General features: G+C 39.5%; 1 protein-coding gene across 1 annotated transcript in view; it reads left to right on the forward strand.

Moving 5' to 3' along the window:
- Positions 1–5988: 5988 nt before the first annotated feature.
- Positions 5989–25769, forward strand: part of PRTFDC1 (phosphoribosyl transferase domain containing 1) — a 92491-nt gene continuing 72710 nt past the window's right edge. The window contains exons 1-3 of the mRNA XM_081034064.1: positions 5989–6059; positions 12805–12911; positions 17647–17830. Coding sequence (XP_080890190.1) covers positions 6012–6059; positions 12805–12911; positions 17647–17830 — 339 coding nt within the window. The 5' untranslated portion in view covers positions 5989–6011. The remainder of the gene's footprint in view (positions 6060–12804; positions 12912–17646; positions 17831–25769) is intronic.

The following is a 25769-nucleotide window of genomic DNA, read 5'->3' on the forward strand; positions in this document are numbered from 1 at the left end:
AACCTGGAGGATACTGTGCTAAGTGAAATAAGAGAGACACAGAAAGACAAATACTGTATGATCTCACTTATATGTGTAATCTAAAAAAAAAAAATCAAACATCAAACTCACAAAAGCAGAAAGAATGGTGATTTCCAAGGGCTGTGGGGTGGGGGGTGGAAATGGGGATATGTTGGTCAAAACGTACAAACTTTCAGTAATAAAATAAGTTCTGGAGATCTAATATACAGCATGATGACTATAGTGAATAATATTGTATTGTGTACTTGAAATTTGCTAAGAGAGTAGATATTAAGTATTCTCCACACACAGAGAACTGTGTGATACCTATGGGGATGTGTTAATTAGCATGTTTGTGGTAATTATTTCACAATGTATAGCTACATCAAGTTATTGTTTTATATAACTTAAATATATACAATTATATTTGTCAGTTATATCTCAATAAAGTTGGAACAAAAACAAGAAATCAAAGTGAAAAGATATAAACAGAATTGCTAAAAGTTATCACATTTGACCATCTGGAAGTCAGGTTCAACGAGCCATGAATCCTACAGGTACAGCTGAAGTAGCGAGTGTAATTAAGAGACCCCTAGATAGAAAACACAAAGAACTCAGTTCCTTCAAGAACAAAACACAGGACTATTAATATGGGTGCTGCAATAAATGCCCACGGACCCGGATGTAATAGAGGGCTCCTTAGAGAGAAGCAGGAGCCCAGCACGCCCACGCCCTTGGATGGCTTGCTATATCACGTCCCAACTCTGATTCCCTATTTACAGAGATATGTTGGCAGTGTTGAAAAGCAATTGCCTGTGGAAGTCACCATACCATCACTCAGTAAGCCGAAAGGGAATTGCCACAGTGAGATGGCTTTCCTCTCTCTTGCTACTCAGAAGGCTGATCTTGTTCATACCTGGGGAACAGGAGAAAGAATGAGTGGAGGTGAGTGGGAATCCTTCCTTATGTTCTCGGACAATACAAAGTTTCACGTCAACTTGAAGGATGGCACAAATTGTAAAGCCAGGCCCTTTCAGCGTTGAGAAAGGTCTTAGCCATGTCCATTTAAGTTCTTGGTGCATATTTTTAAAAAGAAGAGAATAAAGAGCTCAGTTCCCTTCCCATTCCTACTGGTTCTTAGTCTCCCACAACACCAGCCAAAGTTTCTGTCAGCCAAAGAGGTCCCTTGAGGGTTTTGGTTTTTTGTTGTTGTTGTTTTGTTTTTTGGTGTTTTTTATTTTTTAAGTGGACTTCTTTCCATTAGAAACTCAGCACTGGCTGAGGCACCAATTAATTTTGCATAAGCGACCACAGTACCATTAGATGCTAATCCGTTCATTCACAACCACAAGGTATTGTGTTAGGGTCATGTACATGACTTGTGCCTCCAGCCCTGTGGATTTATTTAGTGCTTAGCCGCTAGTTTCTGCAGCTGTGTCCTTTCAATGACTGCTTTATGGTGGCCAAGAGAGTCGAGGTCGCCTGCCAGGACTCTGAGATCTGGAGGAAAACATGGACATATTATTCTTTTGCTCTGAAGCTATCCAATTCCTGTTCCGGTCAGATGGGGAGATAGTGGGAGGATATCTCTGAAACAGCCTAGCATTTATTGTTGATGATATTATTCACGCCTGACATTATTGCAAGAGGAAAGGCTTAAATCTCCCTGCACTACGTTCTTCAGTGGAAGGTTAATTACTAATGAAAGTTAATAATACAGAATATAATTCTGAATGTAGCTCCTGGCTTTATTTGTAAGGACTACTATGGAACCATTATTTTCTTTACTCTAAAACCACACATTGGATTCAGTCTGCTGCAAACAAGAGGCCAGGAAACAGGGCTTACTATGCTAATTGAATACGAATAAGGCTTTGGCTTAAGTTGTTTTGTGTTATAATTAATTGCAACTAGATTTCTTCTGTATTTATGTAGAGGGAAAAAATACCTCAAAGGTAGCAAGATTTTACTTAGCCTGAATATTTGGGAGACGGGATCTTGCCACTTTTTCTTTTGTATTTGTAATATTTGTAAAGGGTTTTGTTCAGCATTACAGAAAAGCAAAATATCATCACCATTATGACTGGCCTTTGTCCACAGTGGATCTCATCCAGACTAACCAGTGACTCTGTGCCTAACAATCTGAGTCACTAAGTTTCGTATGTTTATGTATTTCAACACAATTTGCAGGCTGAGAGTTTTTTTATTTATTTTCATGTTTCAGGACTCAGAAAGAATGAAATGCCCTTCTGTGTTTCAAATCACCGTAGTGTCACTAAGTGACTGGCTCTGAGGAACTCAGTGCATAGATTGAATTGTGCCTTCAATAACAGATTAGTATTGGCAAAGTCAAGGAATTACCAAACTGTCAAAAGATTAGTATGTAGTTTCAGGACAAAAGTCTTTAGCCTGGTGAAGAATTCGGGTAAGTATAAATATTAATATTTATGTTTTCACTATGGTAGTGGCACAAGATAATTTCAGAATTTAAAATGCAGGCAACCTACAATTAAAAGGGGATAAAGAGAATACAGAAAAATGAAAGTATATTTATTGGCTATTAACTTTGTAAAGATATATGTCTTTATTCTTACAGCTTCTTCAAAGGAATATCAGAAAACGGATGAGTTAAAATATTCCTTTTTATGGAAAATTCCATTACTTTAATACTTTTCTCATTTTACTATATCCATTCTCATACCAGGCCCAACTTGTTCTTAGATTATAACTGTCCCTCCTTGGTCACCTACACTCATCTTTAAAAGGTAGTTAACCTGTCATTTTCACATCAAATTGCTTTACAAACATTTGGTTATACATTTTCACAGCATCTCAGATTAGTAATGCCTTACAGTTTTATAGCATTTTTGAAAGGATTCTCTTGCATGTGATATTATGTTAATTTCATTATCATATGTGGTAGAGCAAAAATGTACTGCCCCCTCTTACAGATGAGAAAACTGAGGCACATTACATTGATGTAATTGGCTAAGGTCATATGGATTGTTACCAGAAAAACTGGCACCCTAATCCAAAACTATTCCACTAGACATGTAACAGAAATTTAACATTTAAAAAGAATTTTACCTCTTAAATCCTCATAATGCAAGGTTAAGAATAAAGCCTGGAAAGATGAGTTGTTATTCTTGAATATTGGTCCTTGCAAATATTTTTTGTAATACCAAGTATTCTATTATATTATAGTAATGATGTCCAAAGTATAGAAGTGTAATTCAAATGTTATCAAAAGATAAAATGATAATAAAATGAATTCCATTTTCAGAAAAGATTTCTTCATCATTCTGTACTCTTCATAGCATATTGGTCTCTGTAGGATGTTCTTGAGTGTGCATTTATAAGATTCCTGTTGTCATCCAAGCAAGTTACATTGTTTTTATTGTGAACCTACTGGGTTTTACCTTTGAATTAATGACTTTCTTGGAGAGGCTGTGGAGAAAAAGGAACCCTCAGACACTGTTGGTGGGAATGCAGACTGGTGCAGCTGCTATGGAAGGCAGTGAGGAGGTTCCTCAAAAATTACGAATAGAATTACCATATGACCCAGCAATCCCTCTCCTGGGTATCCACCCAAAAAATCTGAAAACATTTATCCATAAAGACACGTGTGCTCCAATGTTCATTGCAGCTTTATTTACGGTGGCCAAGGCATGGAAACAACCAAAATGTCCTTCGATAGATGAATGGATAAAGATGTTGTGGTATATATACACAATGGAATACTATTCTGCAGTAAGAAAAGATGATATAGGAACATTTGTGACAACGTGGATGGATCTTGAGAATATAATGCTAAGCGAAATAAGTCAGACGGAAAAAGCAGAGAACCATGATATCACTGTATGTGGTATATAAACCAAAAACAACAAAAAAACAAGACAAACAAATGAGAAACAAAAACTCTTAGACACACACAATAGTTTAGCGGTTACCAGAGGGTAAGGGGGGTGGGGGGAGGGAGATGAGGGTAAAGGGGATCAAATATATGGTGATGGAAGGAGAACTGACTCTGGGTGGTGAACACACAATGGGATTTATAGATGATGTAATACAGAATTGTACACCTGAAACCTATGTAGTTTTACTAACAATTGTCACCCCAATAAACTTTAATTAAAAAAATTAATGGCTTTCCTGAGGAAAGAAGGTTTATCTACCATTTCCCTGACATCTTCCACAGTGCCTGGGCAGGGCACACAGTTGTTGCTATTTGACTTATGTATAGCAGCTACATCTGTAACTTGTTTTGAAGTCCCATTCCCCTATCTAGCCCAAACAGCCACATCAGTCTCTTATGGATAAATGTGATTTTGCAGCAATAAGAAGGTAAAGTGGGATGGTAAAGTGAACACATGGCTCATTACCCACCTGCATCACACTCACCTGTCTTAGCCTTGAGTCCCACTACACAGCTTCTCCACCAAAGCCTACAAGGGTAGGGTGGTGTTCGGCTCCCCAAGAGATTCCTATGAACCCTAAAATTTGATCATTCCCAGGGTGATATAGCATGTTTCAGTTCCTGGAAGTTGCAGTGTTAAGATGGTTCCTGGGCTTGGTCTTTCACAATGAAAAATAGGAGCTGATCCTTCACCTTTGGGAAACGAAGTGAGAGGCAGACTGTAAAATGGCCCCAAACAAGGACTTCTGACAATACTGAGAGAAAATGTTTACTTGTGTGCTAGGAAACAATATCACCCAGTTTACAGGAGCCAGGTGACCAGTGCGGTGTGTAATCTGAGTGATCCACGGAGCTGTCTTCCTTCCCCTGCGCTGGCATTTAGAAGACACTAAGACCAAGCGGTGCTGAGCACAGGCAGGGACCAGGTCTGAAGGGCTAGTTTTCCAACCTAGAGCGACATTAACTGATTGATAACAATATGCCCCTCAAACCAGGCAAAATCAGCATTCCTCTCGCTGTCTTGTGCCGGAGCCTGAAGATGAACAAAACTGTCTTTTGGAGAGATGGAGAGGCCCGAGTCAGAGAGCTGTGTTCAGCTCAAGTGCTGAAATCCCAGAACAGGGCTGCAAAGGATGTGGCGGGACAGCAGAGACCAGGGGAATGAATACATACATAAAGGGAAAGCAGGGCCTTGGAGAAACAAAGACCAGGGACATTCACTTGGGGAAGGCTGGGATTCGGGCTGGAATTAACAAAAGGTTCATAAAATGATTTCTAATCTGAAGAGAATAATTGCTTTACACTGCAACCTGAAACACTGAAATGCAACCATCTGTTCCTACAAAAAGTAAAGCAGATAACTTGTAAAAATCTCACCCTCTCCTTCCTCCCCCCTCCCCCCCCTTGCTGAATACGGTTAAGAAGAGGCCCTATTTCAAAGCCCAGACCCTATAATCGCAGTACATTCCAAGGTAAAAGCAATAGCATGGCTCTTGCAACTCCTGGTTTGGCGGCTCGAGGATTTAAAAACCACATCCGGGAGCGTTTCGTGCACGGCCCTACTGGAGAACGTCCTAGAATGCAGGCTTCTTCACGGGTTTACTTGGGATCAAGAGTGCATAAAACTTAGCAGGAAGGACTCCACGACATTGTTAGCCTGAAAGCTGGGAAGACATACTTAGGGAGGCAGGGGACAAGGGAACACTTTCTCTTCCGGTAAAAATCGAGCCGTGGGCAACCACTCTCTCCCGAGTCCCGGGGGGCGCGGACCAGGCGACGTCCCCAGCTCGCTGACGGGCGGCGGCCGCGAGGGACGCGCCCGGGGCCTGAGCTCAGGTGGAGCAGGCGCTGCTCCGCAACTGCTCCCGGTGTCCTCACCCCGTGCACCAGCTCGGGGGGGAGATCGGGGAGGGGGCGCCGCGGTGGAGGCGCTGGAGCCCAGCCAGACACCGGGCGGCGGGCGCCGCGGCTTTCCAGCCCGCGGGCTGGGGGCGGGGCGGCCCCACCCCATCCCCCCTGTCCCTTACCCCCCCCCCGTCCCCCTCCCAGATCCTTCCCGCGGCCTTCTTCCCTTCCCGCTTTCCCCAGGAGAAACATGGCCGGGAGCAGTGAGGAGGCGCCAGACTGCGGGCGAGGCGTAGTGGTAAATGCAAACTCCCGATTATTTCGGGCTGAGTCGTGCGCTCCCCGCGCTCTCCCTTCCCCTTCCTTCTTGGCACCCTCCTCTTAGATGCAATGCCTGAAGTGCATTCGGGTGAGCGCGGGCCGGCCACTGCTTTGTTCTTCCCTCGCGGCGAGGATCGCTTTCGTCCTCACACCCAGCCCTCCCCTTTCCGCTCCCCCCCCCCCAACGCAATCTGACCAAATACTTCAAGTCCCTTCACCCGGTGTTCTCAGTGTCCCCCTTCCGCCCCAACCCCCGCCCCCCGGCCAGGAGTGCGCTACTCCTGCGTTAATCCCGTGTGGTGCTGGGTCCCACTCCTGCCAGCCGCCAGGAGTCACCCCTGGGAGCAGCATGGGTCTGTGAAGACCCCCGCGGGCCTCCTTCCCTTTGTGCTTGCTCCTGAATCTTCTAGCCCAGGCCTCACATTTTGTTATCCAAAAAGATACTAAGGATTCTTCAAGTAGCTTTAAGTAGCCCCAGTGGATGGAGTTTGAGCTTTAAAACCTGCCCTGGGACCCTGTCTGTAGGGGTCTCTGCCCAAGCTTTAGACAAGCTAGTGCCTCTCCAGCGTCAGTTTCCCCGTCTGCAAAAGGGCCACAGCACCAGAAGCCCGTTGAGCAAATTGGAAAGGACGTGTGTAAAATATCAAGTTGTGGGTCCCGACGGTAGGATGTAGGATAATGAGTTCCCAGACCAGAGCCTCTACTCTTGGCAATTCCTTGAGGAGTCAGCCAGCCCAGCTGGTACCCATCTCTCAGTGTCCTGGATTCAAATCTGGTCTTGCCCTGTGGCCAGCAACTTCTGCTCATGGCTCCCATGGAGAATGGTTTCTGGAAGGTGGTGATTATTACTGTGTCAGGTTCAATGTAGAACAGTGGTGAGGGTGGCAGGTGGGGCTAATTTACTACATTAAGATTCTTTTTTCAGAGATCAGCCTGTAATTCACGGATAATCTATGATTATGAGTGGACTAAATGAGTAAATGGGATGCGGAAGAAAACACCTCATACTCCAACAGAATTATTTGGATTAAAATGTGTTGCTTAGTTCTTAATAACAGCAGGGCAGTTCCTTCTTAAAGAATGAGTTCATTCATTCGACACATTTGATGGTGCTGGGTTCCAGGCGGTGTTCTAAGTTCTAGGAATACAGCAGGGAAGAAGACAAAGCCCTGTCTTCATGGAGCTTACGTTCTGTAGAAAGGTCATAGGCAGGCAGTGTGAAAGCAAATAAGACAATTTCAGATAGTGATATATGCAATAAGAAAGAAAGAGGAGAACAAAGAGTGGTTGGAGAAGGGCTCGGGAGCACTACTTTTGCTCAAGTGGTCAGGATGTCCTCTTGTCAGTGACATTTGAGCCAAGATCTGAAGGGTAAGGAGGGGTAGCCCCCCCGGAAGCCGAGTACTCCAAGATGGCACATACCAAGTACAAGTACAAAGAAATCATTACATCCTGAGAAGAAATCATTACACCAAAATTATGGTTTAAAAAACACTCCAATTGCCACGGAGAGGCTGGTCAGGCCTGGGGTTGGGTGGGAGGGATGAAAATGTAAAAAGGGAAATAAGTTCAATTCTGAACACATTGAGTCTGTAGTGCACATAGGGCCCACAGGTCAGGATGCAATATAGGCAATTTGGAATTCAGGAGAGTGATTGGATAGATTTGGAAATCATTAGCAAATAGAAAAATATCTGATACTTGGGAGTGGATAGGGATGCCCAGTGAAAATGGAAAAAAATGAAAAAGTACTGTTACGGGTAGAAACCCGGAAAGTCCCAAGTATAAGAGGCAGAGTTTCCAGGAGAAGCCAGATAAAGAGACCAAGAATGAGTAGCAAAGTAGTAGAGAGCAGGAAGGGTGGTGGGTGCCCAGGGAAAAATGTTTTGTGGCACCGGGGGTGGGGAGGACACTAAGAGATTATCAAGAGTATCAGATACTACAGAAAGAGTTAGCAGGACCAAAATGGAAAAGTGGCCAGTGGATTGAACAATTACAAAGCCATCTGTAAAAAAAGCCATCCCATCAGTAGAATGGTTAAAATATAGCACTATTATTTAATAATAGGTACTCTTAAAAAGGAATGAGGTAACTGTATGATTAATAGGATAGGTAGATTGTTAAAGTCTAAAAAACAAATGATGGAACAGTGTAAACAGCCCAATCTGTGTCCAAAAAAGCCTTCAAAAACGGCAATTTTCTGAAAGATGCAGGAAGGTAGTGAGAGGGCCCACCAAGGCAGGAAATAATGTAGAAGGGAGATAGTTCCTGCATGTCTATCCTTTTCTCTAGTAGAACCCAGGATAATTACATTAAGTTGGATATAGGCAGGCGAGGCAAACTCAAAGTGAGTTCAAGGTGCTGATGTGATGATTCATGTGTGGGATTCTTGGAAACAGCTGAGGGGTAGGACTCTATATCTTTCTGATGGTGGAGGGGTAGATGTGAGCCTGAAATTGGCAGCAGCCATGGTCACTGCCTGCAAGAGAGAGTAGGGACCCAGAATTTGGGATTCCGCAGACGAGAAGAGCAGAGATTCACTTTTTATATGTTTCCAAACTATTTTTCTCCCTGGAGAAAACCACTTGAAAAATATTGCAAGAAATATTCTAAGCAAGAAAGTATTTTTAACGACTTAGAAAAAAGGTTTTCAATGTATCTTCATATGAGACGAAAGAATTGGAATGAGTTCTGGGATTTGATGTTGTGTGAAATGGCTCAGTTAATGTGTTTGTCACTTCCCCAGCTTGGCCGTGTTTTTGTGTCTTTGAACAGAGAGAGCATTGTTCTGAATAAACTTAGAGCATGTTATCTATGATACTGAAACTATTTAAAGACTTCTTGTTTTGATTTTTTTTAAAGCAGATTAATAACATAATTATCTACAGTTCATAGCAATCTCCATTCCTAACGTTTAGGACTTATTTACAATGCAATTTGCATGCACCATTAAGGATAACAAAGTAAACCAGTAATTCTTTTATCTCTAATTGTGTTTTATCTTAACCAGGAAAACTTATTATTTTAGACTCTTTGGAAATAAGGCCAGTTTGGATTATATAATAGTTTTAGAGAAATGTATGTCTTCTGCTTTTAAATTTACAGCTTTACCTAGAGTAATAAGACTTTGGCAAGTAGGTTGGAGGCACTTCTTTAAATTAATTGAAATATATAATTTGTAAGTAAACTATTGATGTTTCAGCGTATATAAATGGTTAACGTTTATTGCATAAGTGCTATATACTAAGTATGGATAAAAGAACTTTATATCCATTATTTTTCTTATTTAATTCTCATAGTAACCATATGAGGCAGTCATTGACTCGCCTTTACAGATAAAAACACTGAGACTCAGAGACGTTAAAGTGCCCAAGTTCTCACAGTTAGCTACCTCACCTCCAGGTGTGTTGGACTTCTAAGTCCGTGCTCTTAACCAATATTCCTTCTGCCTCTGAGCTGCGGATTACCACTACAGTTTTTATCTATAGGTTGTTTTATTTGTCACTTTCTTATCATTTTTTCCTTTTTGGGGGGGCATCATTTATTAAGCATTTATTATACACCAGGAAATGTACTAGGAACTTCAAGTACATTATCTGTTCTAGTCTTAGTCCTCATAACTGCCCTGTATGTAGGCTTTATTGTATCTTATTTAAAGGAGGGGGAAACTGAGTCTCAGAGAGGCTAAGTAATTTCCCTAACACCACAGCTTGTATCGGAGCCAAGCTCTAGGACATGGAATGGAGAGTAGTCTCTGAGTTGTCGCCAGACCAGAGGGCAATAAAGCATTTACATAGTGGGAGGAATGGGCACAGAAGACCATCAGTTAATGATGCCACACCTGGAAGTGCTCCCGGAAGTTGAGTGGGTAGAGTGTGTGGTCTGGAAGGGGAGCCAGAAAGTACTGGTCCGGGTTCTTGTCTGGTCTTTACCTTGGCCTGCCAGTGGTTCTTCTGGAAGCTGCCCATGGGCAGCTGGTGGTTCAGCCTCTGTGGTATTATTGATGGTTACAGCAGCCCCAGGAGTCCTCAGGAGTGGAAATCAGAATTGCTTTGCAAATTCAACAGTTTACACCCCACCAATTTGCTGGTAGAGGCAGGGCAGATGTGATACTCTTCAAATATGCAGATGACATACTCCGTTGGCTAGCAATCTACCCATGAATTTTCAGAGCCTTGAATAGCGGTGCTCTTTATCAAACGGAGACAAACGGGTGGAGGAGGCTGGAGTTCAGATAGTAGTGGGTAATCTGTGGATGGAGAATGTGTCATTCGTTCCCTCTTTTAACATTTTTGAACACTTACCATATTCCAGGTCAGTGTCCTGGGTACTGGGGATTCAATAATAAATAAGACAGGCAGGGTCTCTACCAGAGGAGCTAATATTTCAGTGGGAGGAGACAAGACAAAATACGCACGCACACACACCACGTGCCACATCCAGTAGGAATACATGCTATGAAGGAAAGTAAAGCTGGATACGGAGCTGCAAGGATGAGTGTGAAGGAGACGGGTGCTATTTTATATAGGTGATCAGAGACTTGAAGGAAGTGAAGGTAAGCTATTGCATAGCTGGGGGAAGAGTATTGTAGGCAAAAGAAATGGCAGGTGCAAAGCTCTTGAGGCAGAAACATGCTTGGCACATTCAAGGACCAGCAAGGAGAACAGTCGCAGAAGCAGAGTGAGGGAGGAAGAGAGGGAAGCCATGTGAGGTCTCTGGATTGTACTCAAAGTGAAATGGGAAGCCCTTGAAAAAATTGCAGCAGAAGACTGCTATGATACAATGCACATTTGTAAAGGAGCACTCCAGCTGCCATGTGTGGCCGGGGTGTGTGTGCCAAGGTGGAAGTCAGGAGGTGAGTTTGGCAGTGGTGGCAATAGTCTCTGGGGAAATGATGGCACGGATGGGGGGAGGCAGTGGAGATGCTGACGGGAGGTCCTGGTTCCATTTTCAGGGAATTGATGATGAGTTGTTAATGGGGTGAAAGAACAGAGTCGACAACAAGGTTTTGACGTGAGAACTGGGAAAATAAGTTGTCCTTTGCTGGGAGGAAAGGATAAATTTGGGGAGCAATAATCACAGGTTTCATTTGGCTGGCATTCCAGAACTTGGGGAGCAGGTGTGGGGTAGAATGACCTTCCAAAATCTGAGCAAAAAGAGAACTGGTTTTAAATCCCTAGTGAGGAGAAGAATGGAAAGCAGGAGAGTGTCCCAGCATTACGTGAAGTTCAGATGGGTTCTAAAACAACAAAAACCAAACCAGACTGAGGAAGCCAGAGGCTGGAAGTGACAGGAATCTAATCAAGGAACCTGAATGGGAGCCTTTGGGAGACTAGGTAGCTGTTAGGGGCACCAGGGATTTGGGAGAGAAGATCAGAGAGCGGAAACAGGCCTCCAGAAAGAAGTGGGGCCTGACCTGAGCTTCCACAAAGGGAGTTGAGCTTGGAATACAGAGGTTGAGGGGGAAGAGAAGGAGAGGTTGTAGGTGCAAGACAGACATAAACAGAACACAGCTGGGAAGGATCATGACTTGACTGAAGAACAATTTGAGGATGGGAAGGGATGGTGAAGGGAACTGGACTGGAAAATTACGATAGTCTGCATTAGGAAGGGCCTCGGAAGCTCAATAGAGGCGTGTGATGGAAGTGTGCAGGAGTAATGACAGGACCCAGAACCTGCAGTGCAGCCGCAGCACGGTCTGAGAATGTAAGACCTTCGTGTTGCATCCTTCCTTGATGGTCTGAAAGGAACAGTAATACCTTCAGCTTCGTTTTCTTTCCTACTGCTACTGCTTGAACCACAAAACTTGCACATCCCATCCTAAGCAAGAGGAAGGCTTGCTAACAGTCTTCCTACTACAGGAATAGGCCACTTTTCTGGAGCAACAGTTTCCCAATAAGACGGACTTCAGTACTGACCATAGTCCATCCCATTAGCAGTTTTTATTAGAAGGACTAGGTGACTCAGAAGTTTGGGTCTACATTAATCCCAGGAGACATGTACTTTTAATAGGTTGTCTTTCCCAGGCCGATGAGGCATTTACATGCCTAGAAATGTAATGGTATATACTATATTTCCCCAAAAATAAGACCTAGCTGGACAATCAGCTCTAATGCGTCTTTTGCAGCAAAAATTAATATAAGACCGGTATTATATTATATTATACCTGGTATTATATTATATTGTATTATACCTGGTCTTATATTATTATAGTAATAATATAAGACCGGATCTTATATTAATTTTTGCTCCAAAAGACGCATTAGAGCTGATTGTCCAGCTAGGTCTTTCGGGGAAACACGGTATAATATAGTAATGTATGATGATACTGTCTATATTAATATAATTACAAACATGTTATATATATTCATGTTATATTCATGATAATTTTTATAATTTAGATATGTTATATAGTTACACATATGCACTCTTAGAAATAATACTATCAAGTTAGCTACAAGACACTGAGTTTATATTTTTATTGCATGATGTCAAGTTTTAGAAAGGGAGTACGTACTCTCTCACTTCAGCTCTTGGTCCTTTATCAGGTTATGTGAAACAAATTACCTTGTCCCATTGAGCTTTTCATAAGTTGACAGAATATAATTTAATGCCATATTGATTGTCAGACCTATTCTGTTTTTCAAATGATACTCTTTTTGTGTGTTTGTTTTCAAAATTTCCAATGAAAAATATCATAACCAAAATAATTTGATTCACAGATTATGGACGATTGGCCAGGGTATGACTTGAATTTATTCACATACCCACAGCACTATTATGGAGATTTGGAATATGTCCTCATACCTCATGGCATCATTGTGGACAGGTGAGTGCTACTTCCTGTGTCGGTCTTAGTCCTGTGCTGGGCAGGCTCTCGTGTGAATCGGGCAATAAATTTTACGACCCTATTCCTGAGTCACTTTTATATAGCAGAGAATTTGGAATAAAAAGAATCTGTGCTTTAACTGGAACTGTTTACATTTGTCCAGGAGAAATGGTAAGAAGGATATGCATACATAAAGTACGACATTACAAGTAACAGCCTCAAGATGACAATGTCCTGTACAAACTGACGAAAATGGGAGATGGGAAAGCATTGCTTTTCACCTGAGCACCTTTGTCTCACATTTTCCACAGACTCTTGAGTTAACCAGTTAAGAAGTGACCTTTGCTTTCATAGGACACACCCCAAAGCCCTGGCTTTTCCTGCAACTTGCATTTATTTCAAAGCAATTAATGTATCAGAGGTCACCCAGTCTGTACAATTATATTTGCCAACCAGTAATAAAGTTTTGGGAATAGATATATGTGCAGCTTAAAAAAATCTGTACAGAACTATTTCTAGACAATAATTTCTACTTATTTCTGACCCATCTACGTTGATATCCTCTGGCTGCTTCCTAGCTGATTGGCTTTCCAAAAGCCAACATTTTCTCACCTGTTGTAAGGTGATTTAGGAATCACCCCCATTTGTCCCTTGGTTTTCAGAGAGCCCCCTCCAATTCAGGCTACTACAAGCGTCAGGATTTATAGGTCATACCCCTTGCACAAAACAGCCCTCATGCCCAGACTGTTACCTTTCCAGGACCTTTGACAAAGGTCAAATACTTAAGCCCTCACATTTATGTGGAAAGCAAGCTTTGTGTATTTCACAGTGCATTCCCAGGAATCTTAGAGATTCTTCAGAGACCCAGAAATTGGGATGGTGGGGGGAGTACTGGGGAGTAGGAGCAAGTGGAGATTTTGGGCCCTACTCTACCCTTTCCTTAAACCATAGTGCTTTTGCCTCTACTTTATGTGTGTGTTATATATTTAAGTTAAAATTTAACTATGAAGTAGGCCCTCCTCCAAAAGAAAGTTTGAAAAACACTAGGTGGTCACTATTCCCAAGACATTATCTTTCCATCAATTTCTGTCTGTAAGCAAATGGAAATATTCCTTCACTCAAATTCTAAAATTTTCCATTGTATATTCTCTCAAATTGTAGTATATTATTAAAATAAGGTCTAGCTTGGGTTTTCTCACTGCCTAAGATGACTTTCTATGGAAAAAAATTCTGATCCTCAGAGGGATAAAACAATTTTGTGATCAAATAAATTTGGGAAATTTTGCATCTCCCAAGTTGCTTAATCTCCCTGTTGACAATTCATATTAAATATATAGAAATTCCTGAACAAAGAAAGAAACCTGATTGACTTTAACAATTAAACCAACTTAAAACATACACTATTTAATTGTTGATTCACCAGTTGATGGACATTTGGATTTCTAGTTTGGGGCTATTATGAATAATGCATCTATGAACATTCACATACAATTCTTTGTGTGGACATATCTTTTCATTTCTCTTGGATGGATTCCTTTGAGTGGAATTCTAGGTTTTATGTTAAGTTTAAGAAACTGCCAATTATTTTCCAACGTGGCTGTATATTTTACGTTTCCACCAGCAATGTATGAGGTTTCCAATTTCTCCACATACTTGCCAACATTTAGCATTGTCTGTCCTCTTTCCTGATTATAGCCATTCTAGCAGATGTATAATTCTATCTCATTGTGGTTTTAATTTGCATTTTCCAGATGATTAGTGTGCTTGTTAGCTATTATATGTCTTCTTTGGAGAGATGTCTAAGTTCTTTTGCCAGTTTTTTAAAACTGAGTTGTCATTGAGTTGTAAGCGTTCTTTACATATATGTATACTGGATACAAGTCCTTTATCAGATATGTGATTTGCAACTATTTTCCCTCAGTCTGTGTCTTGTCTTTTCATTTTCTTATTGAGAAATAAGGTTGGATGGAGAATTCTATAAACATCAATTAGGTCCAGTTGATTTATGGTACTGTTCAATTTAGCTATATCCTTACTGGTTTTCTGCCTGTTGGATCTCAATTACTGAGAGAAGGGTGTTGAAGTGTGCAACTGCAGTAATGGATTCATCTATTTCTCCTTGTAGTTCTATCATTGTTTTGACTCCCTGTTGTTAGGTGCTTACATGTTAAAGATTGTTATGTCTTCTTGGAGAATTGACCTGTTTATTATTATGTAATGCCACTCTTTATTCCTGATAATTTCCTTGCTCTGAAGTCTGCTTTGTCTGAAATTAATGTAGCAGCTCCAGCTTTCTTTTGATTAATGTTAGCATGGTATATTTTCTACATCCTTTCACTTTTGTCTATCTGTGTCTTCATATTTAACGTGGATTTCTTCTAGACAATGTATATTAGGATTTTTTCTTAATCTACTCTGACAGTCTCCGCCTTTTAATTGGTATGCTTAGACCATTCACATTTAACGTGATTATTGATATAATTGGTTTAATATTGACCAACTATTTTGTATGCATTGCTCTTATTCTCTGTTTTTGTTTTTATTTTATCTTCCACTCTGTGAAATATGTCTCCCCCACAATGTGTGGCCTCTGATGATGTACAGTTTATTTTTCTCGTTTTTATTTTTAAGCCTCCTTACTAGGGTTCACCCCTCTGTCTGAATAGCTTAGTCTTCAGCATAAAGTTGGTTAGAGATTGTACTCAGGCACCTTGAGCCAGTAAGGCTTCCACTCTCTGCCGATAAATATATGCTTGGCAGGCACATTCAAATATCCGGCCTTTTTCAAGTCTTCCTTGGCTTTTACATTCTACTGGACTTTCATGTGTCTCTTCTACACATGCTTACACACTCCATCATTCAGGGATGTGTGGGTGGTGTGGGCCCACTCTAGTCTCTTCTGGGCATACACATAGCTTCTGGTCAATTTGGGATCTGTGACGAGTGTATTCTTTACCCCCGTCCTATGACTCTAACCTCCCAGAATTCCCTGTCAAATGCCAGACTGGTCTAACCAGTTAGTAGTTGCTCAAACAGGACTGCAAATACAGGAAAGTGGAGCCACTGGCTCTTCCTGTTCACATGCTCCCAATATGGCCGTTTTAGCTGACAGTGCTCCCGGCCAGGTTGGTTCCCTCTGGCAGTGGCCCACTCTGGTTAAGCTACCTTGGTGAGCAACAGAGCTGATGGGGGAGGGACACAACGGCGCATTCTTGGACAAGAATGCCACAGATTTGTCCTGTTTCTACCCAGTGTTCAGTGATTTCATGAATAAATCATTCTCAGTTTGTTGTATGCCTTTGGTTGATTCCAGAGTGCTGAAATGGTTGTTTTTGACAGTTTTGTCCAGCTTTGTAATTGCTGTTTGTAGAGAGGATGTGTTGACCTCCTCACTCCATCAGGATGGAAACGGATGTCCCTGTTTGTAGAATATCTGGCATGCTGATGTACATTTTTTGTTGATCATATTCTGAGAAACATTGCCTGAAACCATGGTTGCCACTTTATATGGGTATGTGTATATGTGTGTATGCATATGTATACACACACTTATATAAAACATATATAATAGGGTAAAAAAGGTGAAGGGATTAAGATTAGTACAAATTGCCAGTTATAAAAACAGTCACAGGTATGTAAAGTACAGCATAGGGAATATTGACTATATTATTCACTATATAGTCAATATTTCCTATGCTGTACTTTGTAATAACTATGTGTGTTGTCAGGTAGGTACTAGAATCATCAGGGTGATCAACTTGTAAGTTATATAAATGTCTAATCACTGTGTTGTACACCTGAAACTAATATTATATTGTATGTCAACTGTAATTTAAAAAAAATTTTTAATTAAACATTTTTAATTAGAAATAAAATAAAAATAAAAGAAACATCAAATCATATAGTATATAAAATGCATTATGCAATTATATATTATATATGTAGATCACATGTAATATGTTTTATATATACATAAGTCTTCAGATTATTCAATTTATCTATTTGAAATCTAATTCTACTTGAGGTGCCAGTGGGAATTTTTAAAAAATGTACCTTAGATCCTGCCTGCTTTCAAGGTTTTAATGTATGGGTGTATGGTCAATGGACTTATACACATGAAGCAATTAGAAAAAAACATAATGACAGTTCCAAATTAGGTATTGGGTGCCAGCCCAATCATTGCATAACTCTAGGAGGCATCATTCACATCTTGTTCCATGGAAATGCTATCTATTGGAACTGTACTCTGGGGTACCTTTCACATAGGTAATATGCTATCTTTGTCAAATATAAGGCAAATGTTATTCTTTTGATAGTTACCAAGGGCTCCTCTAATGTTGTAAGGTGGGTGAGTCATTCTCCATTTCCTTTTTCTCCGCTATAAAGTGACCATGATTATCACCAAATGTCATCACAGCATTACCAGGCTCTGTAGCAATAAAATAATAGCATTCATGATCTTTGACTTTATATTTTACACCTTAAGTATTTTTTGTGATGCCGAGGAGCAAATATGTACTATTGACGATGTGGTTGTCAGAAATATGTTTTGAACACTCTCTCTTTGTCCAACTTGAACAAAGCGTCTTTATCTATAGGCTTCTGTCTCCCAAGCTCCTCTCCACATTCCCCTGCATAATCTAATATGCATAATACATCTCGCATTTTTCTGAAAGAAACAAAAAATACTCAGAAGTAGTTATGGTTTAATATATCTTTTAATCCCTTCTTTCAGAATTGAGCGGCTGGCTAAGGATATTATGAAAGACATAGGATACTGTGACATTATGGTCCTGTGTGTGCTAAAAGGAGGTTACAAGTTCTGTGCTGACCTTGTAGAACACCTTAAGAGCATCAGTCGAAATTCAGATAGATTTGTCTCTATGAAGGTCGATTTCATCAGACTAAAAAGTTACAGGGTAAGTTACTATTTGTTCCATTCTCATTATATGACATTTAGAATGAACAGCTTTATCAAATAATGTAAATAACTAATAATGTTATGAAGATGAAGAATATGATTTTTTTTTTAATTTGCAAGATATCGCAACCTGTAGTTCAAGTAGTATTCTTTGGCAGGGGTGGGGGGAGGGACCCTCCTAGCTATTTTCACATATATGGAAAGATGCTTCAGGAATGAGTCATGCGTTCTTTTATGGTTATAAAGTTGAGTGGTTATTTCCTGGTGCCCAGCCTCACAAATGTGTTAAGAATGAGTATTAAGAAAGTCCAGTGAACACTGACGTGGCCCTGGAGACCTGTCCAACCCAGAGAGGAGAAGGATAATACTTTGGTGGCTGCAGTCATGGCCCCAAGACAGAGAAGGGAAGCCTGTAGGGACCATGAATTATCAAGTGTGATGAGACAAGAGCAGGGAACCTCCAGCAGAAGGCCCCTCCACCAGTCTGCTGTGCTCTCCTGGCCGCCACTTAACAGAATTAATGGAGATTATTCTCTAAGACTGTCATCCCTCTAGTCTTCCCCTCTTCTATTACATTACCTTTTGTGATGCTTGAGTCAATGTACGGTAAATCATGAAAACTAGCTTACTATTGGGTGAGGAGCTGTTGGAGTCAAAACCATGAAAGTATTTGCATTGATTAAACTAGCTTGACACATTTTAATTCACTCTGAATTGGTTTTCTGTTGCTGCATGACAAACTCTGGCTTCAACGAACACACATTTATCACCTCACAGTTTCTCTACATCAGAAGTCTGGGCATGGGTTCTTTGCTCAGCGTCTTCCCAGGCTGAAATCGAGGTGTTTTCCCGGATTTTGATTTCATCTGAGGTTTGGTGTCCTTTTCCAAGATCACTGGTTGTTGGCAGAAATCAGTCCCCGTTTCCCGCTGACTCTTGGCTGGAGATGCTCTCAGCAACTAGAGGCTGCTGTCACTCATGTCTTTGCTTCGTGGACTCCTTCACAAGCAGTTCACAACACGGCAGGGAACCCTTTCCATTCACAGAGGGCCCAGCCCCCGCTTTTTAAAGGTTAGCCTGATTAGGTCAGGTTCACCCTGGATAAACTCCCTTTTGATAAACTCAAAGTCAATTGACTAGTGACCTAATCATAGGAGTGAATTCCCATGTTGTTTACAAGTCTCACCCACACTCAAGTGGAGCAGATTATACAAGGTGTGTACACCAGGGCATGGGAATGGGGTGGGGGCATTTTAGAATTCTATCTACTACTCTGTCACTCAGTTGCCTCGGCTGCTCTAGAGCAAATGATTTCTTATTTCTTAAGATACTCTTATTTTCCTGATGACCTCTCAGGCGAGGATGAAGCTATCTTTTGGAGACATCTTAACCTTAATTTTTTGGTTTCATCGTCTCTTGAAACCCTTTTCTCTCTTCAAGTTCCTTTCATCTGGTTAGGTAGCTGTGCTTTCTTCTTGTAAGATTTTTTTTTCCTCATTGACTTGGCTCTGATCCTTATTTTCCCCCAGCAAACAGCATTTTAAAAATCTTTTAAAAATTAAATTCAAGTTTATCGAGGTATAATTTACATGCAGGAGAGTTCATCGCTTTCAATTTACAGTTCTGTGAGTTTTAATAATAGCATGTGGTCATGTAAATCACCACATTCAGGATGTAGAACACTTTCTTACCACAAAAAATATCCTTATGATCCTTTGAAATCAACCCAGCCCTGGCAACCACTGATACATTTTCTGTCCTTAGAGGTTTGTTCTTTCCAGAATGTCATCTAACATAATCATATATCATGTAGCCTTAGGAAATCTGTAAGTTTTAGTATAATTCATTTGAGTTTCATCCATATTGTTAGGTGTGCCATTCATTTCTTCTTATTGTCAAGTAGGATTTCATTGTATGGATATACCACAGTTTTTAAATCTATCCATCAGTTGGAGGATATTTAGTTTGTTTCCTTTTTGGGGTGATTGAATGAAGCTGCTATAAATATTCACACAGAGGTTTTTGTGTGTACTTATGTCTTAGTTTCTCTTGGGATTGCTAAGTCATACGGTGAGTGTATATAATAAATTGCCAAATTATTTTTCAAAGTGATGGAATAATTTCACATTTCCACCTGCAGTATATTAGAGTTCAGGTTACTCCACATTTTGGCAGCCCTTGATATGCCAGTTTTTCTTTTTATCTTTCCCATTTCAGTAGGTGACAGTATCTCACTGTGGTTTTAATTTGCATTTCCATAATGAATAATGATGTTGAACATATTTTCTTCGGTTATTTGCTGTTCATATTTTTTCTTTGATGAAGTGTTTTTCAAATATCTTGCTCATTTTTAAAATTAGGTTGTTTGTTTTCTTATTACGTTTTGAGAGTTCTTTCTATTAGGGGGGTGCAAAAGTAATTGAGGTTTTTGCAATTTTTAACCTTTTAAACTGCAGTTAGTTTTGCACCAACCTAATATATTTTAGCCACAAATCCTTTATTAGATAAAGGAATACATTTTTTAATGTGTTTTGAATATATTTTCCAGCCAGTGGGTTTTTTCATTTTCATAAGTGTTTTTTTTTTCTTTCAAAGAGCATAAGTTTAAAATGTTTATAAACTCTAGTTTATCAAGCTTTTCTTTGGGGGATCATGTTTTTTGTGTATCTAAGTAATCTCTGCCGAATTCAAGGTTACAAAGATGTTCTCTGTTTTCTTTGAAAAGTGTCATAGTCTGAGGTTTAAATCTAGGTCTGTGATCCATGTTGTTTTTAATTAGTATGGTACAGGTCAAGGTCAAGGTTCCTTTTTTTTTTGCAAGTGAATGTCCGATTGTCCAGGATCAATTGACTATATATGTGTGGGTCTATTTCGGAACACTCGGTCCATTTCTGTCCATCTGTTGCTTATCCTTTTGTCAGTACTTCACCGTTACTGTACTGATCACTGTAGCTGTATTAGAAGTCTGGAAACCAGGTCGTATGTGGCCTCCAACTGTGTTCTTTTTCATAACTGTTTCAGCTATTCTAGTTTTTTGCCTTTCCATGTAAATTTTAAAATCATGTTTGTTGATTTCCACAAAATAACCTGTTAGAATTTTTATTGGGATTGCTTTCAATCTATAGATCAATTTGGGGAGAATTAGGATCTTAACCCTATTTAGTATTACAACCCCCGAACAGGGTACATTTTCCAACTTATTTAGGTCTTATTTAATATCAGTATTTTGTACTGTTTCAAGAGTCAGATCTTAGACATACTTCTTAGGTTTATACTTAAATAGTTAATGTTTCATGGTCCTGTTATATTTGGTAAGTTTTTCTTTGAATTTTAATTTCCAATTGTTTATTGCTAGTATATAGAAATACTGTTCATTTTGTATATTGAAAACTATGACCTTTCAAACCTCTTATTAATTCTAATAGCTTTTTGTAGATTCTATTGGATATTCTGTAAAGATAATTTCTTCTGTGAATAGAGATGGTTTTACTTCTTCCTTTCTAAATTGCATACTGTTTATTTCTTTTTATTGCCTTATTGCACTGGCTAGGATTTCCTATACAATATGGTCAGTCTTGCTGAAACTGACAGCATTGTAATCCATGTCAGATTAAACAATACTGCTATCCTCGTTGTCCCTTTCTCTAAACATCCTCTCTATTTTATCAATATTTTAGCTTAAAGGCACACATTCTAACACTTACTAACAGTCATTGACTTATTAGTACAATTAACTCCTGTTTATGTGATGCTAGTTCAGAACAGATATTTGCATTTGTAAAACTCCTGTAACATTGTGATCATTATTGCTACATTTAGACTGATTTTTTCAAAGCAACGTATTGTTCCTGGGGATAGAGATGTGGGGGTCCCCTATCCATGGTTCTGATGAAGGAGAAAGGCAATACTAGACTTTAAATTTTCATCACCGTCATCCATTCTCACACACTGTGTATTTTAGCTTTTGTCCCACACTTAAATCCTGTTGGACCCAAGAATGATGCGGTGTCTTTTTTCTTCCCTTCTTATTAAATGTCATTTCCTTTCTCTTGTCTATTACCGAGGTGACACAGATCATCTCCTGAGAGGTTACCTGAGATACACGCCTACCTCCTCACTCAGAGCAAGATTTTCCCCCAATTAAATATCTTCAGGAATGGATGGGCAAACAATGTTTATAGTCTGGGGTATGACAGGAACAGCACGTACACTGTCCTCATCCAGAGATGAATTAATGGCTATGTCAAGTTAGGTTGGAGCGGACCATCCCTTTACTTACTTGAGCAATTTCAACATTACTGAGGGCAGAGACCTATTTAAAAAAACCCCACAAAACTAATAAACATCACCAAATACGGGGAATAGGATATAGGATTAGGTCATTTTCCTCTGAGGGTGTTTGGTGCTCCCCATGAGTACAAACCTATTCAGAGGAAACAGACATCTGAAAACATCTCAGCAGAAACAATGGCCCCTAAAGTATTCTTTTTCTTCCTTTAGAAATTTCTGGAAGGTGATCAGGACTCTTTTCTGTTGTGGGTGCTGGTCAAAAGCATTTGTGTAGTTTTACTCTCTCCTACCTTTCTGCTCTGATTCTTTTTAATTTATTTTTGGAGGAAAAAAAGTTGAAAGGACAGTTTACTCAGAGGCAATGTTTCACTTATTGTAGCCTTTCATAAGTTACTTTAGGAAGTCTTTTTCCAAAAGAGGTCTCATTGTTTGATGCCCTCCACTGTTTACTAAGGGACCTTCCTGAAGGATGGATGGATGGCTCCAAGTCATCTTTGGATGACTTGTTTTTGTTGTTGTATTAAACTTCCTGTAAGACATGAAATGAATTTGCATGAATGATAGAAGTCTAGACAATGATTATTTAGAAATTAGCATTAGGCTAATTCACTGGAGAGCATGGCAAACATACTCCTATTCTTTAATGAAATAAGGGGCACTGAATTCCTTAATATTTCAAGTTTCTCAGCCTCCCCTTTTTGTTTTTTCCTTAGTCTTTCCATTAACGTTTATTCAGCATTTGCTAGATGAATTCATAATCCTGACTGCAACACTGCCAAGGTATCACTCATCTCTTCTTTTATTGATGAAGAGGAAGCTCAGAGAGGTTAATTAACTCACCTAATGTCACACAGCCAATAAATAGTAGAGATAGCCTCGGAGCCCACACCCATATATCTTTCAAGTCTGTGCCCTTTGCAGCCTATCACTTCCCATAGATTTCTCTAAGGTTTTCCATAAAATTTTACTGTTTCATAGATATTAATATGTTTGCTAACATTAATAAGGAAGTTGGTTTTATTTGTCTCCTACACTAGATGTAATATAAATATTAAATACATATATATAATTATTATCATTATGCAATAATTTGCCTTTAAGAAATGGTGATCTTAGTTGAGAAAATCTGGAGGTTGCATGAGATAGAGAACTTATTACATGTATGATATCTTGTATGCATGTAAGTGACTATACTTTTTAGCTTGTCTTATAAGATCAACAAAATTTGGGAAAGTATTCAGTGTTTATTCTATTTAACAAAGAATCAGATATCAATTATTTCTGACAAGCATATATTCACCCATGGGGTCTAATTTTTCAGCTGCTCTCATCCAAGGATACACTACATCTCATGAGCAACTATTTGTGTTACATCACTACATTATGCATTTTAAAAATTTCTTTTTCTCAAAGTAATACGTTCGTGTTGATTAACAGACAGAACAGAGAGAATTTGATTATGGCAATTTTATGGAATAGACAACTTGAAAATGCTACTTGAAATATAATTTAGAAGCCTTTAAATACTGGAGCTCACAAGAAGGTAAGCGATCCTTAGGGGCAGAAATGAAGAGTGTGAGAATCAGTGTGTGAACTGGTACCTCCCAGGAGCAGGGGTTGGCGAGAAGGAGAGTGAGACTCAGTAATCTGGTTTTCAGGTTTTCACACCCACGCAGAGACACGTGATAAAGACTTGGACCCATATAAAATTGGAAGTTGAAATTATCTTCAAAGATGTATGCCCTGGGAGAAAACATTCACTTATTAGTAACGGGAGATCCAAAGAAACTAGCATGTATTTCTTGGCATGGGCTGGAATGGGAAGGTAAAATATCCTGTGGGAATTTTTAAACGTGGGTCTCTACCATATGTGAATTTGCGGTTTTTAATGTACCTTACCTGCATAGTCTGGGAAACCCGAACTGGAGAATTTAGTATTAAAATTGGTCTCAGACCGCAATACTCCCTGGGTGCCTGGTAGAAGCAAGTTGAACACCTCTCTAGAGGAAGCACCTCATCCTAAGCAGGATTCCTACAAATAAGCTTCACTTGACTTGAGCTTACAAACCCAAAGCACAAAAGATACATGGAAGCAATCCACACTGACAAGACCAGCTGTCAAAAATAAATAGAAGCAACAGGTAAACAAACTATCTGAAAGAGAATATTAAATAATTCTAATATGACTGAAGACATAAATGACAGTATTTAAAGAAAAGGTAAGAGAACATGAGACAAAAAAGAAAAGAACTTTTAGAAGTGAAATAATAGAATGTCTAGCAATGAAAAAGATAGCAATTCCTCTTTTCTTTTGCACGGTGTGCAGCCAGCTGGAGCCGTGACCAGAGGTATGTGTCCCCACACTGCTGTGGTGATTTTGTTTCTTTTCTTTTTCCAAATAAATCCTCTTTTGGGTGAAAAAAAAAAAAGTAATTGGATGGATAAGATAGTAACTCAAACAATAGGATAAACAGCAGATTGAATGTTATTATGGATGTGACTTTTGAACTGGAAGATAGATCTGAAAAAATTACCCAGAAGGTGGCACGGATATAAGAAAGAGAAGGTGGGAGATAAGAAAGATTGAATGAAAAGACACAAAGTATGTTACCTAAGAATTCTATAAGGACAGACTAGAGAGAATTGAAGAGAGGTGATTTTTTAATAAGATAATGCCTAATCATACTATAGAGTTAATGAAAGACATGACTATTCAAATTTAGGAAGCACAGTGAGACCACACCTAGATTTTCCTAGTGAAACTGAAAAAGAAAACACCAGAGTCAAAGAATAGATCATAAAGCACATGAGGAGAAAAGAAAAATTGCTTCTAAAGGAATTGTAATACTATCCTACCAACAGTCTTCTCAAAGGCAACAACAAATCAGAAGACATGGAACAGTACTGTCAACACACCGAGGGACAATAACTGTTAGCATAGATTTTCATCCACAGCTCCTCTTTAACTCAAGTGGGAGTGCCAGCTAATGACACCAGTAGTCTAATTCTGAGTTTCCTGATAACAAGTACCTCCTAAAGGATATATTTTAGTAAGAAGGAAATTGAACCCAGAAGAATGAATGATATGCAAAGAAATGAACAAGAATGTACGTAATCAAAAATGTTTTATTCAACACAATTCCTATCAAACTACCAACAACGTTTTTCACAGAAATTGAACATATGATCCTAAAATTTACATGGGACCATGAAAGACCCCGGATAGCCTCAGCAATCTTGAGAAATAAGAACAAAGTGGGAGGTATAACAATACCTGACATCAAATTATACTACAAGGCTACAGTAATCAAAACAACATGGTACTGGCATAAAAACAGACACATAGATCAATGGAACAGAATAGAGAGTCCAGAAATAAATCCATGCTTATATGGCCATTTAATCTACAACAATGGAAGCAAGAATGTACAATGGGGTAAAGACAGTCTGTTCAATAAATGGTGCTGGGAAACCTGGACAGACACATGCAAGAAAATGAAGCTGGACCACCTCCTTACACCATATAAAAAAATAAATTCAAAATAGCTTAAAGACTTAAATGTAAGATCTGAAACCATAAAATATCTAGAAGAAAATATAGGAAGAAACTCCACAGACATTACCCGGAGTAAAATTTTTACTGATAT

This window comes from Rhinolophus hipposideros, assembly GCF_964194185.1.
Source record: "Rhinolophus hipposideros genome assembly, chromosome: 1".
Taxonomy (NCBI): domain Eukaryota; kingdom Metazoa; phylum Chordata; class Mammalia; order Chiroptera; family Rhinolophidae; genus Rhinolophus; species Rhinolophus hipposideros.